Here is a 27,687-nt window from a genome sequence, read left to right on the forward strand (position 1 = left end):
TTCCCATCCACTCGTGGTTCTCAAGGTTACCAGGAAGTGTGGCTGTGGAGAGCTGTCTTTTGAGTGCTGCTTGTCATTGTTAGAGCCCGTCTGGTGACACCGAGGCAAGCCCTGAAAGGTCACTTTTATAGGGGCAGAATAGCTGTTGTTTTGTTTGGCGGGTAGACTTCACCATGTGGTAAACTGAATATCTTGAGTTGTTTTGGAAAATCATTGTGTTTTTTTATTGCTATTGTATGTTTTTATGGTTTTCTCTTTGCTTTGATTTTACTTGTAGTTTTGTTTTAGGACTAGAAATATTAACTTATTTTTCTTCTTTGGTTGTTTTTGTGCTATGTGTGTTTATTATATTGCGTATATATAATGTGTATGTGTGTGTATATTATTTTTGAGTTCTGTGTTTTATTTTGAATTGTTAAAAAAACTTATTGCTACCTAGATTTTAGTCTATTTTTATACCTATTTATTTTATATATGATCTATTCTGCTGTTCTTGAACTGTTTTGTGGGGAAAATAAAAGTTATCTTATCTTATTTTACAGTAGTTTTAAAGACTAGTATGAGATCAAGTTTTATGTTGGCATTTTTAAATCTATTTTATTCAGTTTGCTTTAGCCATAATATTACAGTCTTCAAATTATTGCTACTTTTAGCTGGCTTTATATTGCAAAAAAAGCTTTTCTGGATGACACGGCTCATGAGGTCACTTGTAAACATGATGTAATGATTTATATGAAAGCAGCAGGGGTTATCTTACCCCCTGTGAGGCCGTTGTTGCTTAGGAGCCGTAACACACTCATGAAAGTGGATGCACAAGTTCTAAAATGGGTTATATTTAATGTTATATGTATGTATGTGTTTATTTATTCATCTATCAATACCATTGGCTCCATGACATAGACCTTTTTTATATTTCCATTGAATTACCTTGTTTTCTACATAAAACATTTAACAATACTTATTGAGGTTGTAAATGTTTACCACCTTTACACCTATTATGGGATGCCAGTACACCTGATCGCGTCCTGCCTGCGTGTCACCTGGAATGTTTTGTAGAAGTTCATTTTCACGAGACAACACGCCGCAACCTGCCGCTCCGATTCACCTCTCCGTCTCCCTGTTGTTTACGCCGCGAGAAAAGAACGTATTTGAAAAACATGCAGCTGCCGCTACTGTAATTGCCTCCTATTGTGCGGTTCCCCCTTGCCATTCACCAGCTCGCTTTTATGTCCACATCCACATTCTTTGGCGTGACGTGAATCAGACTTTCCCGGACTTACAGGTTTAAGAAAATTGACACCTAGCTGTTGTTGTTGTTGTTGTTGTTGTTCAAAGAGAGCGTGTCTTTGTATGTATTGTCACTTTTGCTTTACCAATGTACCGGAATCATGATGCACCAAAGAGCCAAGTTACATTTAATTACTGTAGATTTTGTAAACTCAATATTCTTTGGTTTTGTGTGAGCCTTACTTCGTATCAAATGCGTATTATGGTGTTGTAATGAAATCAGCAAAAAGTTTCATCCTCTCCAGTTTGTTTGTAATGTGAAATAATACAGTTATGAAGCCCGTCTTTTTCTTCCCATCTTGGAATGCACAAGAGTTACGTACAGTTTTGAAAGATTGATAAGATGCTATTGGACGTGTATATATTCAATTTCCCTTTAATGAACAATTCATGGGTTACAGTAAATCCCCATAAAATTCTTATATGAATCAGCTTTATTTGAACGTACACATGCCTCTAAACCCTGAGATGATATTGTTTTTCTTTCAGGAGCTTGTGTCTTTATAGTTTTTTCTTCCTTTGATTAGCTATGCACGTGCGTTATAGTAACTCACCATAGATTTCTCAGGGGGCTTATACCGTATGACAGCCGGCTTTCTTTTTGATAAGCTCATATTCCCATAATACATCAGCATAAAAATAACTGCATCACCTCTGTGTCACTTAGCATAACAATTATAGAATGGCAGGAGTGGGAATAGTTTTCAGTATTATTGTCAAAGTACTAGAAATTCATACACATGACTGAGCTTATTATTCTATACATTTCACATGTGTCATTACCAATTCTAATTACTATACTGTATGTTTTAATATGGGGATTGCATGAAATTGTGACTGGTTGTTTGTCTGTGTATGTCAGCTTTGTCTGAGAGTACCCACAGTCCTGATTGTACCCCGCCTAAAGCCCACAGTGGCTGTTTTTCTGATTAAATCTCACTGTTTTAACAAAGCGCTGAAGCATTTTAATTGCACCTGATTGGGAGAAACATCATCTCCTCTGGGTAGAAGTAATTGCGCGGCTTGATTGTGGCTGTACGCAGGATTTCAGTAGGAGGTCTCACTCTCCCTTGATTACACCGTGTTGTCTCTCTGCCAGCTGTGCCCAGGCTGAGTGAGGAGAGGGGATAATGTGTGCTGATTTACATAGTCACAGGCACAGTATTCACCATTGTTCAAGTGGCTAAAAGCATTGGGTTGGACAGTGATTTTGACATGCTTTTAGACGTGTGGTCGGATGTTAAGGTAGGTGGTCGGTGTGTAGGTGGTTTGATACTATTCTAGGATTGGGGTATTGGTCTGGATGAGTGTGGTGTAGAGTGGTGACTCCTAATACAGCAGGTTCAAAGTTCTGTAGTCAAAGTAGCCCCTCAGAAAAGATGTGGAATATTTTCAAACACAAGTACCGATAGTTGTTTCCGGATTTAGACACACTTGGCAAATTATTGCTCTTGACTTGCATTTCATAGCAGCTAAGTGTTAAATATGACCTTTGTAAAATCTGAAAAATAAAATGTTGTTTGTAAAGGCCAATAAAGTGTCGTCAGAATTGGGACTAAACCCGATGTTAAAGATGGACAAGACCAGGACTAAACCATGCCTACATTACGACTAAATTGGGTGTGAGTGACCCTGAAATGTTTCGCACAAATACAGGGCAAAACAAGTTGCACAACTATCACACTTTTGTACAATACCATTTAAAAAAACATGATGAGGCTGTTAATCGGTTAGTCAAACTGAAGGCAGCCACCACTGCAAACTACTGTTAGACGTACAGATTATGATTTTGCAGAAGAAGTAACAGTCAGAGTCAACATTGTTTTTCCATAATTGACAGTTAGATGTTGGGGAAGGTACCTTTTGATTGAAAATTACTTCTGAATGGCTATCAAAATGTCTAGATTTCAAAAAGATTGACCAGTGAAACATTTTCTCCCTTTCTATGGCCCACTCCTGGATGAATGTGTATCAATTGCTTGACATTCCAAGCCGCATTGGTCAGATTACTACCAGACTAATCTGATTACTCCTTCATTCAAATCGATGCATACAGTGCTCCATAAGCCAAGTTGTTTTTGTCACGAAAAGATGACTTTGCACGCAACTTTTTTACTGTTTTACGGCTCAGTTTTATGGATTGCAAACACGTTGGATTACTGTATTAGAGAAAAAAATATTAATACCAGTCAGTATTAGATTGCAGTAGATGCTTGGTAACTAGGTACTGCCCAACACCAATTACAAGACTATGTTCTGTCCTCCTCAGTGTAATCAGTTGGCACATCAACCAAGGTGCTTTTCACAATCTCTCAGTGCTCATGGGGTGGAAGCAAGACAGTGTGCATGAAGAAAAAGGCATGTCTTAAATGAAAAACCTTCAAGAGTTTGCTGGCAGGTGAACAAAGAACAGTTTCAACCCCAAAGGCTGCCGTCTTGTAGGTTACAGCATCCCCATGTCCCATTCTCCGAGGCTGTGAATGCTTTTAATCCCAAATGTCCAGCCTGTTTCAGCATGTCAGCTTGGATAGCTCATTTCATTTTGGCTTTATCTACTTGTTACGCAACTTCAGCCCGCGGGATTGGACAGGGATTTTTTGTTCCCTAGCAATATTAGCATAGCATTGTATGTCTATAAGCAGCTGACAGCGCAGTGGGGATGTTTATTTATTGCTACAAGCTTAGATCCAGTTGAAGGAATTTGCAAACTTGGGAGATTTTGTATCCTCGAGGATTTTAGCAGGCGTGACGGGGGAAGCGTATCACCACGGGGCAAATGTGTCTTTCTATTCAAGAAAATCGCAGCATTCAGCAAGTCATATGGTGGAAGAGGTTTGGCAAATTGGCTTTTAGATAACAAATAGGGTGTCAGTCAGGTAATGCAGATGAATGGGTCGTGTCTGCTGTCGTCTATCACTTGTAATATCTAAAAGCGGAGATGTCATTGTTCTGGGGCAGCAGCGATGGCTCGTTTGAACAAAAGATGTCTCGTTAAACGTGGAACACTGCGAAGATGGGAGGCCAAATTGATTCCTCTCTGAGCGTGAAAATGACATTTGGTATGGCGGACGATGTCATTAACGATGTACTGACGTTAAGACAAAGAAAAGAGAATGCATTCCACTTTGAATATACACATTTCTAAAGATGTCACGAATGAATATATGTGATATTAACTAAATTCTCAGTGACTCAATAACACCTGCAAGTCCTGGGTTGTAGACTTTAGATTATGTGGGTACAGATACAGTATGGTGGTACTGCAAACCAAAGTTTAAAAATCGTGCTAAGCAGTTAATGCTAGGTTTTGTATACCATAGCATACAATCAAATCTTTTGTTACATATCTGAGGATTTGCACCCTGAAAGTTACTATCAGACATCAAGGGGGTTGGGTGTGACCGTCTCAAGCTTGCAACATGGAGACATCCTAAATATGCTGTAAGTTAATGTGCAGATGGAACAAAACAAAACTCCAGGTATGTCATCACATGTTAGGACACTCAAAAAGTTGGTTTTGCATAATATAGGGCCTTTAAAGACTCATTGTAGACTAAAAATGTTCCATCCTTGGGCTATGACTTGTTTTGACAGTTCCGTCTGATTGTGCCCTTTCTTAGTGTTATCACAACATAGGCAAAGTGAAAGAAACCCATCAGTAGCTTAAACCCACAGCGTTTTAAAGGTATAATACTTTAATTCCGGCAGCTGCTGTTGACATCTAAGGGGGAGAGATCTTTTTTGGGAATGTTTTTGTTAAGATTACCCCAGGCTGAATTAGGATTATCCCCCTTTTTGTGATCCCAATATCCCACTAAACTGCTCCGTGCTTCTTTCTTCTTTACCAAACAATAAACAAACAAAATTCAGTGGAAAATGGCTTTTAGTGTGCGTAGGCTGGAGACGACTACCAGCGTCTTACAGAGGCTGAATCGGTCTCCAAGGAAACTTGTTTTGGGCACTGAGGGGGTTGTTGGGGGGGTGGAAAGTTCACATGGACAGTGTAGACAAAGGTACATGGACAGTACATGGACGGATAGGGAGACACACGAGAGGCAGTTATTTGGAGCTATGGGTGTTGCGGGTGTTAATGAATGCTAATGGGAGACAGGGGAGACAGGGGAGACAGGGCAGGGTCTATGGTTTCAGGGGTTGAAGGAAACAGTATACAGAAAGAGAAATCTGGATAGAAAATCAAATAATGTGCAGTGTGCAGTGCCTTGCAATTGTTGGTTTTGTCAATTGGTATTTGTTCAAATATAAGCCAGCAAGTAACATTTACTGCAATCCATTTACTCCCCACTCACTTCCCAGTTATTAAACTTTTGATGACATATCTGTCAAGGGGCATACTGGGACATGAGACATGACTGCCATTCTGTGCTGTCATCAAAAATCCCAATAAAATCATGTATCATACAATTATTCTTGGTTTTGTTCCCAGTATTGATACTTCTCTAAGTGTCTAATTTTTTAGCATTTGTTAGAGACTGGGTATACATTTTATTTGTGTATTTTATATTTGTGTATTTTTTTCATCTGGAACTCTTTTTGGGTCTCAGATTTAACTTATTTGTTATTGTCGTTTTACAATTACTGGCTTCTAGGTTGTGATATTAGAGCACAATTTTACATTAAATTTGTCAAAATAAAAGATACACTAATAAAATATTCATCCAGATTCTAATCGATACTGAAACTAGCATCAAAATGAGACACTCATTAAAGACATATCAATACTGAGAACAAAAAATGAATAACATGAATAGGAAAGAACTGGATCTGTCCTGTATAGTTTATAATGATGTGTGCTAGAAATACAGGAGGATTTCTTGTGAAAACCACAGAATGAAAGGCTGGTTTGTATAGCCTGGAGGTATGTGTCCACCAATGCTAATTTGTTTTACCTTTAAGCTTGTCCAATCACAGTGAAGGTCAGCTGTGGACCGAGGGCGCTGATTTGGGTCAGCTTATGTTTTCTTATTAGGACCCATCTAATTGTTTAGACATTAGCATCACAGTTCATTTGCAAAGATTTGTTCTACAAATGTTTGTCGACTTCCACCCTTTAGATCCCCATGCGTCAGGCTAAAAGTATTGATTCCCAGGGATCTCTTCATGCCTCCAGGTTAGAGCGAGCCGCGGCCAAGTCTTTCCAATTACCCAGACAAATAAAAGAATGGGAATTCCGAGGACGCGTACTTCTAAAGGATACCCCACCCCTGTTATGGTTTGAAAGCGGACCCCGGTTCTCTCCCCAAGGCGGTTTGTGGAATGTTTTCAGAGTAGTAAACGGGGGCACCCGGGAGACTTCATATACTTTCATCACTGTTGAGTATGGTTCTTCTGTTCCGTGTCCAAAATCAACCCCAAAGACCTTGTGTAGTTCAAAGTCAATCAGCATGAGAGAAGATACTGGGCAGGTGAATCCACCATAATGGGGAGATGGTCGATTCTTGGGGTGAAGCTAAAGGTGCTTATGAACTGAGCTGCTGGGTTCAAAAGGTAGATACCAATAAAATGAATAAGATAGTAATGCCAGCTGGTGAAAGTAGTGTTAGCCTCAGAAATAGAGCAACGTATCAACCCATCAACCATACTTAAACAATATACAAGTCTGACCGAGTTTTGTCTTTTCATTTAACGGCACAATTACTGCTTAAGCAACGGCTATGTAATATTTGTTTGTTTGTGTTTCAGTTTTATCATTTCAATTATTTCAGACAATAGGTAACCTTGACGCGTGATTGCTGATGCTTTACCAACTGTTCTTCCTAGGTATATTGCTGGCATAAAATGATAAAATTATTCTACTAGAAAAGATTATTATGTTTTTATTTTACTTTTTAAATATTTGGCTGCAGTCATATTTTATCAATCATCACGAATTGTATTAAAGCGCCTTTTTAGCAAAGAAATAAATATAATAGCATGTATGTTTTTATCATACTGAAAAACATCGAAAAACCCATGGCATAACACTTATCTATCTTCATTGTAAGGAATCATGTGACTTATCACCTCCAAAACGTATCTGAAATCCAGATAAACAATTCTGCCAAAATAATTCAGTTATTTAATAATCATAGCAACAATCACAAATCTAAAAACACTTTACGTTATATTTTTGTGTGCTCACTTTGAACGTTTTAATGATAGAATTTCAGTTCCAGGCTGTGTGCACAGTGTGTAAACATGTCACTCCTGGAATGGTCCATAAGAAAATGGGTTACCTCCAATGCCAAATATGTTTTTTATTCTGTGCCTTCTAATGCTGGGAATGACAGACTTGGGAGATGCTCGCTTGATGGGAAAGAAAAGAATCCAAGAATCCAAAACAGGATGTGCAGAGACCCTTCGGATTGTTCCCGAAATATCCCAACACAATCTGCTGTCTTTGTGAGAACCAGATAACGGGAGCAGTGAGTCAGTCAAAATAAAGGGCAGCATTCATGGTGTGTGTGTATGTGTGTGTGTGTGTGTGTGTGTGTTCGTTCCTCGGAGGATACAAGCATGTGTTGTGTGGAGACATTTGGGGAATTAGGGAAAGAATTAGGACTGTTGCAAATATGGTCATTGTTTTTTGTGTTGGGTGTGTGTTTGGTAAAAGCAATAGTATTTCCATGGAGACGAGGATGTGGCAAACACCTATATAGTGCACCTTTAAATGCAAATACAGGTCGTAATGAGATAATAATAACTGAATTTCAGTAGCATCTGATTTAAAGGGAATCAAGTCACAAAGAGTAATGCAATATGTTATGTAGAAATAATTACTTTTATGTTCAGTCTTTAATTCAGAATGTTTGGTTTCTACATGTACAGAGTCAACAGATAGGTTAGGGTTTTATTTTTTAATGATGGTGTCAAACCTCTTACCTTTTTTCTAATACCCTTTAAGACAGCTAACCTTTCTTACTTATTGCCACCGCCTTCTAACTGCAGACCCCTTTACAAAACGGTACAAATTTCCACTCAACGCATTTAAAGCAAGAAATGGGCTTATAACTATCTACGGCGTTATGTTAGCAAATTGAAGATGGTTGTACTTCCGACGACACTGCACGTACAATTGCATGTTCTTTGTTCGGGGAGTACAGTCAGCTTTAAAACCACTGGGAAACGAAATCATTTGGAACATTTTTGTGTGTGAGAACTGTGTGGGCTGCTGAAATAACAAAGTAGATCAGGAGGTTACTCACTGAAATGAGAGGTGTTTTAACTTTAACGGTCTTGTGCGTTCCCATGGGCGCGCTGCAGTAACGTGGTAATCCTCATTAATATTTATCTGCCAGGCAAAGTGAATGCAATGATTAGCTCTAGATCTTGCAAGTTCGCTACGAGCAACTCGATGTTTGTAGATGTTCTCCATGGTGGATACCCCTTTGTAAGAACGTCATATTGTGGCATATAAACCATGATCTAGGTCAAACCCTATACCTCAGGAGAGCCTCCAGTCCCCACACTTCAAAGCTTTGGTCCGTCTTGGGGGATTCTCACCGCCTGCACAATTTCATTTGAATTATTTCTGGTATTAATTTGGAGTGGGAGCATAAAGCTCTCGATGCAAGCAAGAGGAATTGGAGGATTGCCTGATTGGTTGTGTGTGTAAACGTCTCACTCGGGTTTCAAATTGAGAATAGGAAGTTTGTCCAAATTGGATTACCGCACCTGGATAATGGAATTTCAAGGACAGGCTATCAGAGCATGTGTTCATGGAAATTGAGCTAACTCTAATCCAAGCTAACGGTGGACTAAGCACTCTCAGGTATTCCTTGCACAAAAATAATTAACCAAAGTGTGGTAGTGTTTGAATCGAGCAAAACCTTAAATCAATGTGTTGTTCTTGAAAGATACATGCGTATTAACTTTTAGCTTTTAACTTATAACATTGTTCCCTAATCAAAAACATACCTAGTGCTGTATTTACCATCATTTTAGCTTGTTTCATTAATGCTGTTTACAAGGTCATCTCCTCAGAGCTTCAGAAAACACTCGTCCTCGTTCTGAGCCTTTCTGCAGTTGAATTGTGTTCATTACAACTGCATTATGACCTTAGCATGTCAGGGCAGGTAGCTAACCCTTGCTTTACAGAGTGTGAGTCTGGTCACCGCTCCCTCCGCCGCGCCTCGAGACAAACTCAAACATTGTTGTCAAATTAGATTTATTTATTTCTCGTGAAACAGCGAAGCTAAAAGAACACACAAAAACAAAACAAAAAAATGAGATGACTATTGCTTAGAACAGAATGACGCTTCTCTCACTCAGTCATAGATTTTTTTTCAGTCCACCTGTCATTCACGCCCGTCTGAACTCGGTGAGATTAAAACCGTGATCAGACTGATTTATGTATAAAAAATACTAAGAAAGCTGCATCTACATTTAGGGGTGCAGCTTTACATATTTCTGTTGTAACTTTGAGATTGAATGAGGCAATATGAATGTGAAAATCTTGCTTAGAGACAAAACAGAAGGCTTCCAGGCGAAGTTTGAACTCCTGATCCTCTGGTTGGTTGAACCACTTTCAACACAGAGACTCCCCCTATCATTTGGCTTTTATAGATAACTAACACTAGCGACAATATTCCCTTCAAAAGCAATATGCATGTTCTCCTGGGCATCCACTCTCTCCATATAATGTAGTTCACTGCACTGCTTGCTACATTGACTTAACAAGAACTTCCTTATTTTTTGCATCAATATGTTGCCATTGATTTATTTTTTTTCTACCTTTATCACTTCCACATCAAAGCAGATCGAACTACAACCTTCATCTGTCAGGTGTGATCATCGGGACCCAGGTGCACCAGCTACTCCAGAAAAGAATCAGTTCCAATAAACTATAGTTTTCCAATATAACATCTGGCCTCTATTCAATGCTCTAGTGCTCCGGCTACGAATGCAGCTGACCTGTTTCCCTCCATCGCTCCCTCCATCGCTTCCTCCATCGCTTCCTCCATCGCTCTCTCCATCGCTCCCTCCATCGCTTCCTCCATCGCTCTCTCCATCGCTCCCTCCATCGCTTCCTCCATCGCTCCCTCCATCGCTCCCTCCATCGCTCCCTCCATCGCTTCCTCCATCGCTCTCTCCATCGCTCCCTCCATCGCTCCCTCCATCGCTTCCTCCATCGCTCTCTCCATCGCTCCCTCCATCGCTTCCTCCATCGCGCTCTCCATCGCTCCCTCCATCGCTCTCTCCATCGCTCCCTCCATCGCTCCCTTCATGCTCCCTCCATGCTCCCTCCATTGCTCCCTCCATCGCTCCCTCCATGCTCCCTCCATGCTCCCTCCATCGCTCCCTCCATGCTCCCCCCATCGCTCCCTCCATGCTCCCTCCATCGCTCCCTCCATGCTCCCTCCATCACTCCCTCCATCGCTCCCTCCGTCGCTCCCTCCATCGCTCCCTCCATGCTCCCTCCATGCTCCCTCCATCGCTCCCTCCATGCTCCCTCCATGCTCCCTGCATGCTCCCTCCATCGCTCCCTCCATGCTCCCTCCATCGCTCCCTCCATCGCTCCCTCCATCGCTCCCTCCATCGCTCCCTCCATCGCTCCCTCCATGCTCCCTCCATCGTTCCTTCCATCGCTCCCTCCATGCTCCCTCCATCGTTCCCTCCATCGCTCCCTCCATGCTCCCTCCATGCTCCCTCCATCGCTCCCTCCATCGTTCCCTCCATCGCTCCCTCCATGCTCCCTCCATGCTCCCTCCATCGCTCCCTCCATCGTTCCCTCCATTGCTCCCTCCATGCTCCCTCCATCGCTCCCTCCATTGCTCCCTCCATCGCTCCCTCCATGCTCCCTCCATCGCTCCCTCCATCGCTCCCTCCATCGCTCCCTCCATGCTCCCTCCATCGTTCCCTCCATCGCTCCCTCCATCGCTCCTTCCATCGCTCCCTCCATCGCTCCCTCCATCGCTCCCTCCATTGCTCCCTCCATCGCTCCCTCCATGCTCCCTCCATCGCTCCTTCCATCGCTCCCTCCATCGCTCCTTCCATCGCTCCCTCCATCGCTCCCTCCATGCTCCCTCCATCGTTCCTTCCATCGCTCCCTCCATCGCTCCCTCCATGCTCCCTCCATGCTCCCTCCATCGCTCCCTCCATCGTTCCCTCCATTGCTCCCTCCATGCTCCCTCCATCGCTCCCTCCATTGCTCCCTCCATCGCTCCCTCCATGCTCCCTCCATCGTTCCCTCCATCGCTCCCTCCATCGTTCCCTCCATTGCTCCCTCCATGCTCCCTCCATCGCTCCCTCCATCGCTCCCTCCATGCTCCCTCCATCGCTCCCTCCATCGTTCCCTCCATCGCTCCCTCCATCGCTCCTTCCATCGCTCCCTCCATCGCTCCCTCCATCGCTCCCTCCATCGCTCCCTCCATGCTCCCTCCATCGTTCCCTCCATCGCTCCCTCCATCGCTCCTTCCATCGCTCCCTCCATCGCTCCCTCCATTGCTCCCTCCATCGCTCCCTCCATGCTCCCTCCATCGTTCCCTCCATCGCTCCCTCCATCGCTCCTTCCATCGCTCCCTCCATCGCTCCCTCCATCGCTCCCTCCATCGTTCCTTCCATCGCTCCCTCCATCGCTCCCTCCATCGTTCCTTCCATCGCTCCCTCCATCGCTCCCTCCATCGCTCCCTCCATCGTTCCTTCCATCGCTCCCTCCATCGCTCCCTCCATCGTTCCTTCCATCGCTCCCTCCATCACTCCCTCCATCGTTCCTTCCATCGCTCCCTCCATCGCTCCCTCCATCGCTCCCTCCATCGTTCCTTCCATCGCTCCCTCCATCGTTCCTTCCATCGCTCCCTCCATCGTTCCTTCCATCGCTCCCTCCATCGCTCCCTCCATCGTTCCTTCCATCACTCCCTCCATCGTTCCTTCCATCGCTCCCTCCATCGCTCCCTCCATCGCTCCCTCCATCGTTCCTTCCATCGCTCCCTCCATCGCTCCCTCCATCGTTCCTTCCATCGCTCCCTCCATCGCTCCCTCCATCGTTCCTTCCATCGCTCCCTCCATCGCTCCCTCCATCGTTCCTTCCATCGCTCCCTCCATGCTCCCTCCATCGTTCCTTCCATCGCTCCCTCCTGCTCCTCCTGCTCTGTTGCATCACATACTTGAGCAAAGATCAGAGGCCAAAGAACAGACAGAACCATCGACAAGAAAGATCAAACAAAAAAGTGACAACGTTTGAAAGTTAAAGGGGACTCATCGTGCAGAATAACATTTTCAAAAGCTTTCATCTACTGCTTGAGTAATAGTGTATTGTCCTGCACTTGAGGCTTGAGTGCTCAGAAAATGTCAGTTTTCACCTTCCCCTTATCCTCACCCACAGCTTTAAACTTTGTGATATTGAAAAATTCAAACAGGTCATATATGCAGGGTTCAAAAATCTCACATTGCCATTTTTCTGCAAAAACTGAAAAGGAAGACAAATGACCTGGTTTTATTACCAGCAAGAGCAAAAATCAAAAATAATGATTTATGATTCCCAGTTGTTGATTTGTAACACTAAATACCAGAAAGCGTAATATGTCTCCTTTTAAACTGACATTTAGAAAACCGCTTTGCAACCTCAAAACCCACATTGCACTGTCAAGCAGTTGATGCAGTTGATATTTATAACCACTAATATCTGCATGAAGGAAACTTATTTTTACACTGGGTCTCCGTGGCAACAAGTGACCAGCTGACACGGCCTGTTTAAATGATTGGATGAGGGTGACCTTTTCCCAGGATTCATAGCAGCTTTGCAAACACATTAGAGGCATGGGAACCGTGCAGGATTTTACGACAAGCTAACAGCTAACATTTCTTCTTTCAGACGCTACAAATATTGACACGGTCCGTAAATTACAGTTTTGATATCTGTATCTCAAGACATGAGACAAAGGCATTCAACATCTCACTGACGTGTGGTGGCCTGATGCAGCTCATTTTGAGTTATAGTTTTGAGAATGTTTAAACCCAAATTCAACTGACTTCTGCTGACAATGAGATTAAGGCGTTCCAGGCTAATTCGTGACATATTGACTTAATTTAAATGTAATGAAGGTGCTTTTTACATCATTTTTCTACAGCCATGTGTGTTGGAGAGGCCATGAGTAATGCTCTTCAAACTCAAAAGAACTGCTATCCATGAATATCAGAGTGATGAAGAATTAAAAATTAGCAAATAAAAACAGCATGGTAAATGTCTGCAGACTTTCAACTGAAACCCATGAAATGTTGGAATTATTGATACCTAGGATTGCATAAAAGAAAAGCAACACCTCACATTTTTGCTCATATTTGAAATTGTGTTTTGATAACTATATTTAATAATTGCGGCTGTCCAGTGAAGGTATTATGGATTGAGTAGTTATTAAGTAATGAATCATTTATATTTCAATATGAATCAAGTTTTTGTTTAGGCTATTAAAATATAGTTATTAAAGTGTTACCCAAAGTAAATATAAAAAGTTTAAGTCTTCATTTATAAGGTGCTATTAATAGACTCATTTATTTTTTATTCAGTCGGTCTTTGCTCATATTCTGCTACCAATGTGTTTCAATATTTTGCAAAATCCATGCAAAAAGCAGATCTTGAAAATGTAATCCTCTCACGGGGTCAAATGGTCAATTGTTTGGATCAATGGAAAGGAACAGACTTACTGTTCTCCAGACCTATTGAATTTCGACTGATTTCTATTGGAAAATAACGCGCAAGTCGAATGGGGAAAACATGCATTTATTCTAATCTATAAAGTTGCTTTAAATTTAACAAACAGCATTTTCAACGCAAATGAAGAGAGCATCCTTTGAATGAGATGAAATGGGAAAGTGCCGGTGGAATGGAGCTGAAATCCTGAATGAGGAGGTGGCATTGCCTCCATGTGGCCATTGTAATGTAATGTAGTGTAATGTAGGCCAACACAAGCAGAGAGCGCTGTAAATCATAGTAGTGCATTAATATTTAAACACAGTGTAATTAGCGATATGCATATTTAGGCCAGAAGTATTGTGCATATATAATGTGGTGTAAGAAAGTAGTGAATTCATGGCTACGAGTGTAAACTTTAGGCTGAAGACAGAAGCAGTGGTAGAAGCTTTGCAAAAACTATTGCTTATTATACGAACAGTTTATAATAATAGTAATTCTAATTTATTCTATTGAGATGTTGAAGATTTCATCTGCAAAAACAGTGCCAAGTGCCAATTAAAAAGTAATTGTTGGCTTGAAATGTACTCTTTGAATAGAAATGTTTTTAAAAGCCAAAATAGTATTCTACATTTTTTTCATTGATAATACATTGCATTTATGCATTTGAATCTGACTTTTTGTGGCTTCTCCAGTTCCTTTATTTTTAGTTTTTTGTGTCTAAACATTGCTAGTGTCAGGCATGATAAGATAAGGAATATGCTTAAAAAACAAAAAAACAAACTCAGTTTGTAGATGGTAGACTGTAATTCTAACACAGAATAATAGTACTGTCCAGGGAAGGACAACGTTCATTCTGTTTATGTGATTATTTTTAGTATTGATACTTCAATGAGTTCAAATAAAAGTTCAAATGAGTAGTTTTTATAATAGACACATAATAGTGTCACTTGTGATTTTTGGCTACTTTTTCATAACTCTGCCCTCTCATTTCTCAAACCTGTTAGCCTTGATTCTATGAAATGTTTTTGTTTTTTGTTAATTAATTTTGTTTGTTCGTTTCGTTTTTGTGTTGATTTGTGATTCTCAATTCTTGATATTTCACTCTTGTGCCCTCTGTATGATGACATTTATACTTTGTACCTCATGGTCTTTCATTCTGTGAAGCTCTTTGTCAACTGGGTTATTTTAATGTGTAATATAAATAAACTTGAATTGAATTGGATAATTCCTGTTAGCACTGATTAGCTAAAAGTTAAATTTGTTTGGTTTCTTTGCTTCATCTTCATTAATCTTGTTTATTGTCCGTTTGAGAATCAAGTTTCGATACTAGATTTAACCATCAATTAGGATCAGATTTTTGATGACAACCTTCCTCTCTATTGTGATATTTTTTCCCTTCTGTTCCAGTCTCTAGTTTCGATACTAGTTTTTGTGTCAATTCGTGATGTTGGATCCTTTTGGACCCTTTTAGACAGCCTTACCTTAGTGTTACCACTGATTCTCACGGTGACACAGGTGCAGGTGCATCAATGTGTCTTTGAAAATTTGAGTCGGCCACTGTCTACAGACACCACCCCGCCCTCTCTCTCTCTCTCTCTCCCTCTCTCCCTGTCTCTCTCTCATATCCCTTTTCAAACAACCACAGGCTCAGATCACCACCGAGACTACAGCTCCTACACTTCTTTTTCTGTTTATTTGGGACAATTTAACCTCTGCATGCCTAACTCTGGACTTAAACGCTTTGCATGCTGTGAAACCCAGAATTTCTATTCCTGACGCTTGGAACTTGGAGGATTGTAATCATTCACCATTAGCCAGTCTCCTTGGATACCTGGAATGTTATGCAAATTCTTGTAAAGAGACTGGTTTCTTGTCAGTGATGGAAGCGATGCTGTTGGGATTAGATGAGGTGGTGTGCACGCGACAGGGGCTCTTGTGGACCCTCACATCCACAGCTCTGAAGAGGCTCCGGGGCCCCGCCGTGCACCTGCCGGGGCCCCTGAGCCTGCTGCATCACAGAGGTCTGTCTCGGTCAATATACCAGGTATGGCTTTATTGTGCTTTCGATAAAGACGCTAGAAAGGTGGACAGAAAGAGTGTTTCTGTTTTGTTGTTTGATTATTTTTATCATTATCACTTCATGGTTGGACTTTGTTATTTCCTTGTTATCTGTGTTTGTAATAAATCTATTTGGCATCACGTCTGACTGACTTCATGATGAACAAAAAGCAACAAGTCTTTTTTTTTTTTTTTTTACTTCCAAACCCAACGTTTAACCCTAAATAAACGCCAATGCTTATGATAACTTACACCTTAATGAGCATTAATAAAGTATGAGCAAAGACTTACTGCTTCACGGACAAGCAGTTTATTAAGACTGATTCAAGCTTCTTAACTACTTCATTAAGGGTTTTGGCGTTAGGGTATTAATGAAGTAGTTATTTACCAAGCATTTTTTCTTTAAGCTTTATTAAGGCTATTAAAAGTGCAGCTATTATACAGTATTACAGTCTATTTTAGGGTTGGACGTTGTAATGGCAGACATGGTTAAAAAAACAAAAAAAGGAAGAAAAAAGGGAAGAAATGTGCTGTATTCATTCTAGAATAGAACTGGTTGGAACATGTGATTATTTGCTGTTATAGTGACTATTTTTGACCCCATTTACATGAAGTTTGCACAGTTGCTGCTGTGTCATCATTCTGCAAATTAATTTTAATTAAGGTTTTACACCAGGTGCTCTTCCTGGTTTCCATTTGAGAGATTGTTTGTGAACATATGGCTGGATTTCCTTGTTAGACGTCATATAAAACAAAGACATGACAACCGCCTGACAGAATTCATTATTCAGACTTTTAACTTTCTTTTGATCTGTTTTGGTATTTCACGCACAGAAATATTGTGAATTCAAATAAGTTCCACTGTTTATCCAAAGTCTATTCCTAATCATAAATCATGTTTGCGTGCGAGCAGTGATTCAGCAGAACTGGTTGATCAGTATTCCCTCTCTCTATTTGTCCTCATCCTCTGTTCTTTCATAGACTTGTTGGTATTCAGTGCGTGGAGGCCTGTGTGCAGCTGGACACGCCATTCTCCCCAAACTAACTGCTCTACCAAGCCTTAATATTCAACCAAACCACCAAAAATGAAACATCTCGCCCAAATAGCTGTGAAATAGTATGACATAAGCAGCCAGATAAACCACTTTACATTTGTAGATTTATATTTTGTACAGAATATAATGTAGGGGATGTATAGTTGTAGCAGCGTGTGTCCTTTTCCTGTCTTTCTCTGTCGGCTCGGTCCTCAGGAGGAGAATGTTGTTCTTGCTTTTGTCTTGGAAAGAGAGCGGTGTTCCTGGTGAGAGCATCCCCCCGAACAGAGCCCAGGACAATCAGAGGAAACCCATACAATACCAACTCTAGTGAGCGTCTCCACAGGGTGAGACTGACAGACTTATGACTTATATCATGCTTTTCTGTGCTGGAGAATGGGCGATATTGGACAAAGGATAGTGTGTAATTAAAATTGTGTATGCATAGAACGTTGACCATAACCTTGATTTTTAAATTAATTTTATTGCAGACTTTTAAATTTGGTGTAAAGCTTTCCATTTTTATGATCCCTCGCTTAATCTCATCCCAAAACGATACATATATAATATCTAATAGTTATTATACATATAGATTCCAATTAAGCATGTGCTTCACACTAGCCCGGGAGATCAATATAAGAACAGTTCTAATAAAATAATGATAATATGGCTCTCCTCACGTATCCCAGGTGAATCTCTGTACCCGCGGCGTACCCACACCATAGTTTGGGGACCACTGACATAGACTATACATCATTCTAACTTTATTATTGATGATTTAGAGTTCACAGTGGTTTCAAATCAATACAGCTCTTAAAACAAATAGATAAATAAACATTTTAACTTTAACTTAAATGTACACAAGATGTAACTTTTCGGGTCCATCACCTTCTGGAGATGTTTTTTTCTGTGTTTTTTTTGGCATTAACTTATTTGTCTTTCATTAATCTATTCAATTGCAGGTTTTTTATTGCAAAAATAAAATAAAATCTGCAAGGCATGTATTACTGTACTATGTAAAATTCCAAGCAAGCAATACCATTCCCATGGATCCATGGAGACAAGTCAGTAACACCACTTCACTGTGATTGTTTACTGTCATAAAGATGTGAAAAACAGAACCAGTTCATTTCAAACAGATTCTAATGCATTCAGAACATCCCAATTATTCACTGCAATGAGTTTAAGTGGTATAGTGTGCTTTTAGAATATATCTGTACTGGGATGAAAACAGACTTAAATTTATTCCATGAAAAAATTGAATCGTTTTGGTTTGCAAGTTTAAAACTTGACGGACATTTTTGCCACCCCCACCGGCCCCGCTGAGCATCAACGAGACACGCGGCGGGCTGATATATGACAGGATATTTGCAGAGCACATTACCATGCTACTTTACATTCCTCGCATCCACTTTTAATGGGAGGAAATCCTGGGGAACCACAGCGGAGGTCTGGATGTAGCGCTCGAGCTAACGCAGCTGCCTCTCAAAGTGTTTACCTGCTCTCAGTCTGTACGCACGCATTGAAAGTGACAGCCTAATAAACCTGAATTCATCTTCTGCGTACATAATTTCAGAGTTGACAAGATAAACAGTCTAAGTAGAGCGAGTTTGTTTACTTCTGCAAGATTCACGATGCGAGATGACAGAGTACAGCAAAGGGATCAGACGCTTTCTGAACTATGAGTTTTAGTTTGTACTACAGCTGCTCAGGCTTATGTGCAGGTGAGCCAAAGGACTTAAGACCCTCTCTTTACTACTCTTAATAACTACACTTTTAATAGCCTTAATAAAGCATGAACAAAGCATCAATTCAAAATGAACAAACACTTTATTAAGAATGATTTAGGCTTAGTGACTACTTAATTAAGGGATTATGGGTTAAATAAGTATTTTACTAAATCTGAATCATTCTCAATAAAATATTTGTTCATTATGAAGCAGTTATTTGTACATACTTTATTAAGGCTAATCCTGGTGCAATTATTATAAAAAAGCACCCACATTTTGACACATTTTGGTGCAGGTGCATTCTGTAACTTTTCTGGTGGGGCGGTTTGCTACCTGAGATGTTAATGCTTTGTCTTAAATGATACACAGTATGGCATTAAACTGATATTTGTTTGTAATGTTTAGAATGCTTAACACTACCTTGAAGAACGCGCATGCCATACTGTGGAACATTCCTGTGGAACATTCCGGGCACAACAATCTCCATGGAGACGACCAAGTGGCAGACGTTCCATCAGAAAATGTGCTGTTGGAAAGCTCCTTAAGATGAGCCATCTCATTTTCAAGGGGTCTACAACACATAACACACATAACACACATACAGTACAATGCAATAAACATAGTACAAAACATACACAGTTTACAGGACACAACATACAGACAAAACAATAAACATAGTACAAAACATACACAGTTTACAGGACACAACATACAGACAAAACAATAAACATAGTACAAAACATACACAGTTTACAGGACACAACATACAGACAAAACAATAAACATAGTACAAAACATACACAGTTTACAGGACACAACATACAGACAAAACAATAAACATAGTACAAAACATACACAGTTTACAGGACACAACATACAGACAAAACAATAAACATAGTACAAAACATACACAGTTTACAGGACACAACATACAGACAAAACAATAAACATAGTACAAAACATACACAGTTTACAGGACACAACATACAGACAAAACAATAAACATAGTACAAAACATACACAGTTTACAGGACACAACATACAGACAAAACAATAAACATAGTACAAAACATACACAGTTTACAGGACACAACATACAGACAAAACAATAAACATAGTACAAAACATACACAGTTTACAGGACACAACATACAGACAAAACAATAAACATAGTACAAAACATACACAGTTTACAGGACACAACATACAGACAAAACAATAAACATAGTACAAAACATACACAGTTTACAGGACACAACATACAGACAAAACAATAAACATAGTACAAAACATACACAGTTTACAGGACACAACATACAGACAAAACAATAAACATAGTACAAAACATACACAGTTTACAGGACACAACATACAGACAAAACAATAAACATAGTACAAAACATACACAGTTTACAGGACACAACATACAGACAAAACAATAAACATAGTACAAAACATACACAGTTTACAAGACACAACATACAGACAAAACAATAAACATAGTACAAAACATACACAGTTTACAGGACACAACATACAGACAAAACAATAAACATAGTACAAAACATACACAGTTTACAGGACACAACATACAGACAAAACAAACTTCGATCGAAGATAACTTTCAGACGGAAATTGAGCACATACACCGCAAAGTGACTCTATTTGAGTTACACAGTGCACTCATGTACTTTAGCTGCAACAGTAATTGTATTTGAGTACTTCTTCTACCTGTAGTGATAAGTACTATACTATACATGCTTTGTGGACCTACCACTTAAGCTGCAATCAAATCCTGCTGATTTTTACTACCATAGACTTGTAACATTCCTTTTTTTTTTTTTTTTTTTCCCTTATGGGCTTTGTATGTTTCAGAATCACAACCATCATCCAGACATTGCCCCTCTCTCTCTCTCTGTTGCAGCCGTCTGAACTCTTGACTTCCTGCTTGAGTAATTTTGATTGCGATCCTTGTGTTGGCAGCCATCTTTGTCCCTGTTGCCAAAGTCTGGATTTGAAACTCTTTCCCATGAACCATCAGCGAGTGCATTAGCCATGGGAGGGGGAGAGAGGAGGCAGCGGCGGACCTCCACGTTTTCCACTGTTTGTCTCTTGTAGTAGTCGTTTTATTTTCTGAACGTGCTGCAGGCGTGTTTGGCTTTGGCATTAGCGGACTGGGTTTTATTGGTAGAAGCTGTTAGCGTCATTTCCCAAAGGACAAAACTGATTTGCATAAACATTCCCACTCTAGGATTCCCAGGTCTGTGGAATGTACTGCAAAAACAGACTATCTACGGTACATGCATTAAAAGCTCTAGACATTGATTTATTCAGAGTATCTGTCACTGGTTGTCATGAGTTTTGTTTAATTATTTGCCAGCGGTGTAATCAAAAAGTCAACACAATTTTCAGACATTTTTTTATTAAATGAACCTGTAAAATGTCAACAGTCAATTAAAAGAATATTAATCAAAACAGTAAAGATTAAAAGCCATTCTAAACAGGTGGAATACAACCAGAGCAATAACCATTTGAATTATAATCTACAATATTCATGTTTTGTGTGTTTTATTTATAGTAAGATGTAAATGTCACTGTAATTTTTCTTATTTCTTATTTACAGCCAATGCATGCTCAAACGTTTGCATTTTAATCAAGTTAAAATGACTCAAAACAAAATAAACACCCTGAATTCAAGCAATGTTTGAGTGATGTTATTTTACAGTGTAAGTGTTAAGCAAAGTGTGAAAGAGAGAGAGAGAGAGAATGAACAGGAAAGAGAAGGTCAGGTCTCCGGAGTCGGAATTTGAAAGAAACATTCCTGTAAAATTCCAGCTGTGGGAACAAACCAACGCGCCAGATGTGAGGGAAATATTTAAATGGGCTGAATTATGTGGAATTAACTTCTTTTTTTAAAACTTTCTATTTCTGAATTGTTTTTTTTGTTCTTTCTTCACCACAGTTGACTTGGCTGATTTTTTTTGTGGCCTTTTCTACAACTGTATTCCCTGGCGCTGAGTAAATCTGTAAATTGATGGAAATATGTCAACCAGTCAAAAAGCCTTCTATGTAGTCTGTTCTCCAATTTGTGTATTAAAAACCAGCTAAAAGTGTCTACATAGAACGCGGTGTTAAAGTTTGAAGTTTAAAGAGCAGATGTAGTTACAAGCTGAAATGCTGCCAAGTTTGTCATTGCATTTTTGTGACCCATTTCAACGCATCCCACCATTGAAATCCTAAACCCTTTTCACACATGTTTTTTCCTCATCATACATATTCCAGTAAGCTTCTTAGCTCATTCAGAATCCCATTTCTTTGCTAACGAGAAAATACAGCATGTCCTGGTCGTTGATGGGAGGCTTGTCACTTGCTCGGGGGATATCATGTTTAGATCCTTAAGGACTAATACTTTTCTGAGTAAAAACGCTGAAAAAAACAATCTTTAAAGTGTCCTGCAAACTCTACTACCAGAATATGTTGTTATTGTGGCAAAAATGTCCTTATTCCTTAATTTTTTTGCTTTTTTAAAAATCAAAACAACACATACTTTTATTCTCTGGCTTTTAACACTGTAAGAGTTGTGTGATTGTCTGTGTTTATTTATTTTCATGGTTTTCTCTTTTTATTTATTGACACGTTTACATATATACATCGCTTTAAATAGTATTAGAGTTAAATAGAGCTTTATTTTGGTGTATTTTATATGCGTCTTTGGAAGCAGATCACCTTTATAAAATGTGCTATATTTATTTAAATAAAATTGATTGGATTGGATTAATTAGGTGATTACAATTGATATGTTGCAGTTGTGGATGCACACATTTACTGTACGTTAGCCAAGGTCGAGCTGTATTTGGTGTGCGATTATCAGGACATGATTGAGGTCCATAAATCCAGGCGGTCTGACAGTAAATCCGTCTTGAGTGTGTCCGGAGGCGAAGCGCGTGGCGGGCGGGACATGCTCGTGCCGTTTGCTCCCCTGATATTGAGGGAACTGATCGGTCTAAGTGTTGCATTAGTGCTGCTGGCTGAAGGGACTTACAGTGTTTTAAATTCAGGGGTTAGGTCTGCGTATGCAAAAGTAATCCGCCCAGATTAGAAGGGGGATCCCAGGGAATATCTGTGGAAATCCTGATCAGGCCTGTTACATGGCGTGTTTGTGTGGGTATTATAGAGCCAAGCTGGACTGAGCACATGTGTTTAAAGAGAAGAGGTTTAGAGTCTTTGACTAATGTGGACATATTAGATTTAGCTTGATTCTGTAGCTCAGTGTTCTGCTACAAATAGATCGAGTCATTTAATACCTTCTTTCTTTCATTTCTTCTATAGTCAGGAAAATGCATTTTACCCCATAATATACTGTAAAAAAGCCATCTGTGAGAAATATGAGGCTGAATGATTTTCCCTATACATTTTAAAGGGAATGTGCTTGATGATAGATAAGCGGATTGATACTAAACATCGATATTTGGATACTTACTGAGATATCGAAAGGAAAGGTATCGATTCTCATGTAAATATATACATTTTAAACATTTGCGCCTGCACTTTTATTTTCTATCAGTTCAAATTGGTGTGGAGCAAATGTAATGATAGCCTCTGTATGCAAATTATTTTTATTTATTCATTTATATTTTGTATTAAAGGAGTTTCAATGCACTAATATTACAATTGCAGTCCTTTGTTACTGGTCAAAAGAACAGTTGGGCAATGCTAGAAGTTCATTCTATTCACCCATGGTTCAAAATCTTAAATTGAGTGGCCAAAAAAAGAAAAAAAACATAAGAAGACTTTTTCTATGAATGTTTGTTTGATTTGAGTATTCTGCATCAAAAGATTTCACTGATTTACTTCTGTCTTGCAAGTATTTCTGGTATTTGTTGTGGTTTGATGACACATTTCCAAGCTCAATGTCTGGATTTGATTTAGTTCAGATGCGTCACAGCAACGTGACTGTGAGATTTTGTGAATACCATGACTGAAGAGGCAGACGCTTACACTAATTTCAATACAAGATTCAACATTTGTGGACTTTCTTTTTGATTAGTAGTAAATCATTTAATAGATACACAAATACTGGTTCCTACCGCCATCTGGGAGAAGGGCATCGTCACAATCTACAAATGAATGATAACCAAGAACAAAGGCTTTAAAGTCATTAAGTATTAAAACTCCCCCATAACATTTCAGCTAGATTTGATTGTTGATGTATTGCTCATTGTTTGGCCTTTCTGGACTGAAACTCTTAAAAACGTGCCTTACATCATGTGTAACTTTAGCAGCTGATTGATCTGCTTTTTCTCTGAGACAGGCTTTTTGTCTCCCAGTTTTGGTTTTCTGGCTCTCCTTGGGGCAAAATGGTGAAATGGAGGACATTCAATACCTCTTCACTGTCGGGATTCCCTTCTGACACACACACACACACACAAACACACACACACACACACACAGACACACAGACACACACACACACACACACACAGACACACACAGAGAGGGGAGGGGGCGACCACAGAGCTGCCATAGGGCTCTCCCTGCAGTCGGCTGGATCAGTTTTCATAAGTGGAGGATTTATGAAGTGGGTGAGTTGAGAAATTTGGTTGAAAGTAACACACGCCCTATTCAGTTTTATTAAAAAAAATAAAAGAGTTGTTTTCAATGGTAAAACAAGTCTTCATCACATCTAAACAAGGTCTAAAATGAAAACTAAACAACGCCAGGGCTTAAAACATTACACGAAGTGGTGAAATTGAAATACTACACCTTTAAAAAGAAATCTGTATAAAAAATATTTTTTTAAAAATGTGTAAACAGCTTTCTGTGTAAAAGTTACCAAATATGTAGAAAAACATGATTTGTCCTCAAGGCAAACAGTAGCTCACATATAACAGTATAACAACAAAGATAAGTACAACCCTATTCCCATTTCAAATCAGGAAAGGAACTTTTACCGTGAATTATCAAATACAAAAATTTATATTGGTCTGGATCAATCTTGAATGGCTTTGCAGAACCTGCTTCCGTTTATCTTTGTTGATAACTCCCAGTGGAAGTGTTTTTGTTTGCTCTCCTTCCTCTGCCAGCAGGACTGCATGGAAAGCCTCTTACGTCACCTGATCTGCTCTAGCCTGCAGCGCTGAGGGGGCAGGAAGACGAGGGCTCCATGTGGGGGGCTTACAAAACATTTCTATAAAGACTCATGCAGCCTTATAAAGCAAAAGGATTCCCTTCATTCCTCTATTGGCACATTTCTACTATTTTACATTTTCAAATATTTGCACCGTCTTTTGTTTGACTATATTTACATTTACTACACTCTTTTCCACCATTTGTTCATTTTACTGTATCTTACTGCAATTGGCATAACAGTAGAAAAAAGAGTTTAATGTTGGGATTTTTAGAAGCAGGAGGATTCTCTTGTTGCATTAATTATTGTACTTGGCATACATTTCTACCATTTTGCTTTGCGCAGTATTTTACTATATTTTGTTTAACAGTAGAAAAGCAGTTGCATTAGTTATTGCTCTCTTTACATTCTATGGATACGTGTTTTCACCATGTTTGCATTTTACAGAAGCAGATTTACTTTTTGTAGAGCTCATTGCACTCTTTACAATATTCACTTTGCATTCATACAATATTTGACCATAATTAGGATTACAGTAAGAGACAGCATATTACAGGAACTTCAAGTCACCATGGCTACATTCCTTGCTTGCTGAGGCCATAGGGAGGGGGCACCAGCACAGACAGGTTTAAACATCTTTGTGACCCTCGATAATGGAGATTTTAAAGGCTAAGAAAACGTGAAGTGCTTTTGAAGGTGTATTATTTATTATGTAAATGGTTTCTCGCAGTGCTCCTGTAAAAGCTGCCACCTGGCTGTTTTTCTAATTAGGTTGCAGCCTCTTTGGGACCCCTAGGCACACGGGGGAAAAGAAAAAGGGAAATTTGGACACTTTTATCACTAAGACCCTTTCTCACTCCTCCCTGCTGCTCTGGTCCCAGGCTATGCACTGTAAAAAGAGAGCTGGTTCATGCATTTAATGTTGACTTCAGCTGCAGTGTCTGGTTTCTTAACCTAAACCAATGTTGTGCATCCAAAGAAAAGAAAATCCATGCATTCTTAAATGTACTTTACTAGATCTGGATGACTGTTGTTTGTCTAAATCTTAAGAAGTGGATATTTTCTTTGTAAACACAAGTCAGAAATATGCAAACTAAGAGATTATTCTACAGTTCTTAAATGTAAAAAGTGAAGAATTACTGAAAACATTTTTATATTCCTCTTTATTCCTCATTAGACCTTCATAATTTACTATGCTAACATTTCAAACTTGGTTTTAATAAGAAAAATGCTCAATACTCAATACCAATTTTGATACCACAATTCTAATAAAAACAATAGACACAAGAAAAAACAACAGTACATTCTTTATGTTACCATGTGGTCTTCTGATAAAGCTCAAGATCATTCTAAAAATGTTCAGGAAATGTCAAATCTTGTACAGTTAATTTTTGTATCATTACTTTATCATTAGTATTGATTAGTAGTTGATTTTCGATACTTTTGACAACCCTAAACCAGCTTTTTACAGTGCCCACACACCAGGCCAGTAGCATGAATTACCCAGTGACACACAGAGGAGATTAGAGCACCCGGTGTTTAATATGCAACAGACTGTGTGATTAGGCCGTTTGGTATTCTGTCCAGCCTCGGGACATAGCCCGGGCTGGAGCAGTCCACAGCTCTGCATCGTGGTGCCCTTGACTTCAGCATCACGCCCTGTTTACTTGTTTATGACAGACTTTGCAATGAGAGAGTTCAAGGAGGAAGAGCCATCAATCAAACAGGGCTAATGGATTTGGAAGGAGATGCTGCAGTGATGGGTGAACAGAGCTAGGAAGTGGTTCTCAAGTTCTCAAATACAGTATATCCGGAAAGTATTCACAGCATTTCACTTTTTCCACATTTTGTTATGTCATAGCCTTATTCCAAAATGTATTAAATTCATTATGTGCCTGAAAATTCCACAAACAATACCCCATAATGACAACGTGAAAGAAGGTTGTTTGAGTTATTTGCATTTTTTTTTTTTTAAAGCACCTGAACATAAGTAGTCACAGCCTTTGCTCAATGCTTTGCTGAAGACATTTGGCACTAGTTACAGCTTAAGCTGGGCTTGTGCAGTTTCTCCCATTCTTCTTTTCAGAACCTCTCCAGCTCCATCAGGTTGGATGGTGAGCGTCGGGTTCACAGCCATTTTCAGATCTCTCCAGAGATGTTCATTTGGGTTCAAGTATGGCCTCAGGGCCACTCAAGGACAGTGAGAGTTGTCCCGTGGCCACTCCTTTGCTCTCCTGGCTGTGTGCTTAGGGTCGTTGTCCTGTTGGAAGATGAACCTTGGCCCAGTCTGAGGTCCAGAGCCTCTGGAGCAGGTTTTCATCAAGGATGTCTCTGTAACTGCTGCAGTCATCTTTCTGTTGATCCTGACTAGTCTCCCAGTTCCTCCTGCTGAAGAACATCTCCACAGCCTTATGCTGCCTCCACCCTCCTTCTCTGTAGGGATGGTACTGGCTGGTGATGAGCGGGGCCTGGTTTCCTCCAGACGTGACACGCGCTTTTTAAGAGTTCAATCTTTGTTTCATCAGACCAGAGATTTATGTTTCTCATGGTCAGAGTCCTTCAGGCGGGCTGTACCATGTGCATTTTTCGTTTGGCCAGGTCCAGCTCTAGGGAGAGTCTTGGTGGTTTCAAACCTTTTCCATTTACTGATGATGGAGGCCACTGTGCTCAGAGGAACCATCAATGCTGTAGACATGTTTCTAGATACACTCCTGTCTCGGAGGTCTACAGACAGTTCCTTGGACTTCATGTCTTGTTTGTGCTCTGACATCACTGTTACTGTGGAACCTTCTATAGACAGAAGTGTGCTTTTCCAAATCATGT

The 27,687-nt window shown here is 39.9% G+C and overlaps 1 protein-coding gene across 9 annotated transcripts in view; it reads left to right on the plus strand.

Annotated features, from left to right (window-relative positions):
* The window catches only part of frmd4a (FERM domain containing 4A), a 166,745-nt gene that overhangs the window by 65,327 nt on the left and 73,731 nt on the right, over positions 1-27,687 (plus strand). Inside the window, exon 1 of one of the 9 annotated variants that reach the window (XM_072434667.1) lies at positions 15,694-15,959. The exons of the other annotated variants lie outside the window; for them this stretch is intronic. Within the exon in view, the coding sequence (XP_072290768.1) occupies positions 15,795-15,959 (165 nt within the window). The 5' untranslated portion in view covers positions 15,694-15,794. Of the gene's footprint in view, positions 1-15,693; positions 15,960-27,687 lie in introns of those variants that run through there. 9 annotated transcript variants of the gene reach the window in all.

Source organism: Eucyclogobius newberryi, unplaced genomic scaffold, assembly GCF_026437365.1.
Source record: "Eucyclogobius newberryi isolate DKJ021-1_F unplaced genomic scaffold, fEucNew1.0.hap1 SCAF_7, whole genome shotgun sequence".
Taxonomy (NCBI): Eukaryota; Metazoa; Chordata; class Actinopteri; order Gobiiformes; family Gobiidae; genus Eucyclogobius; species Eucyclogobius newberryi.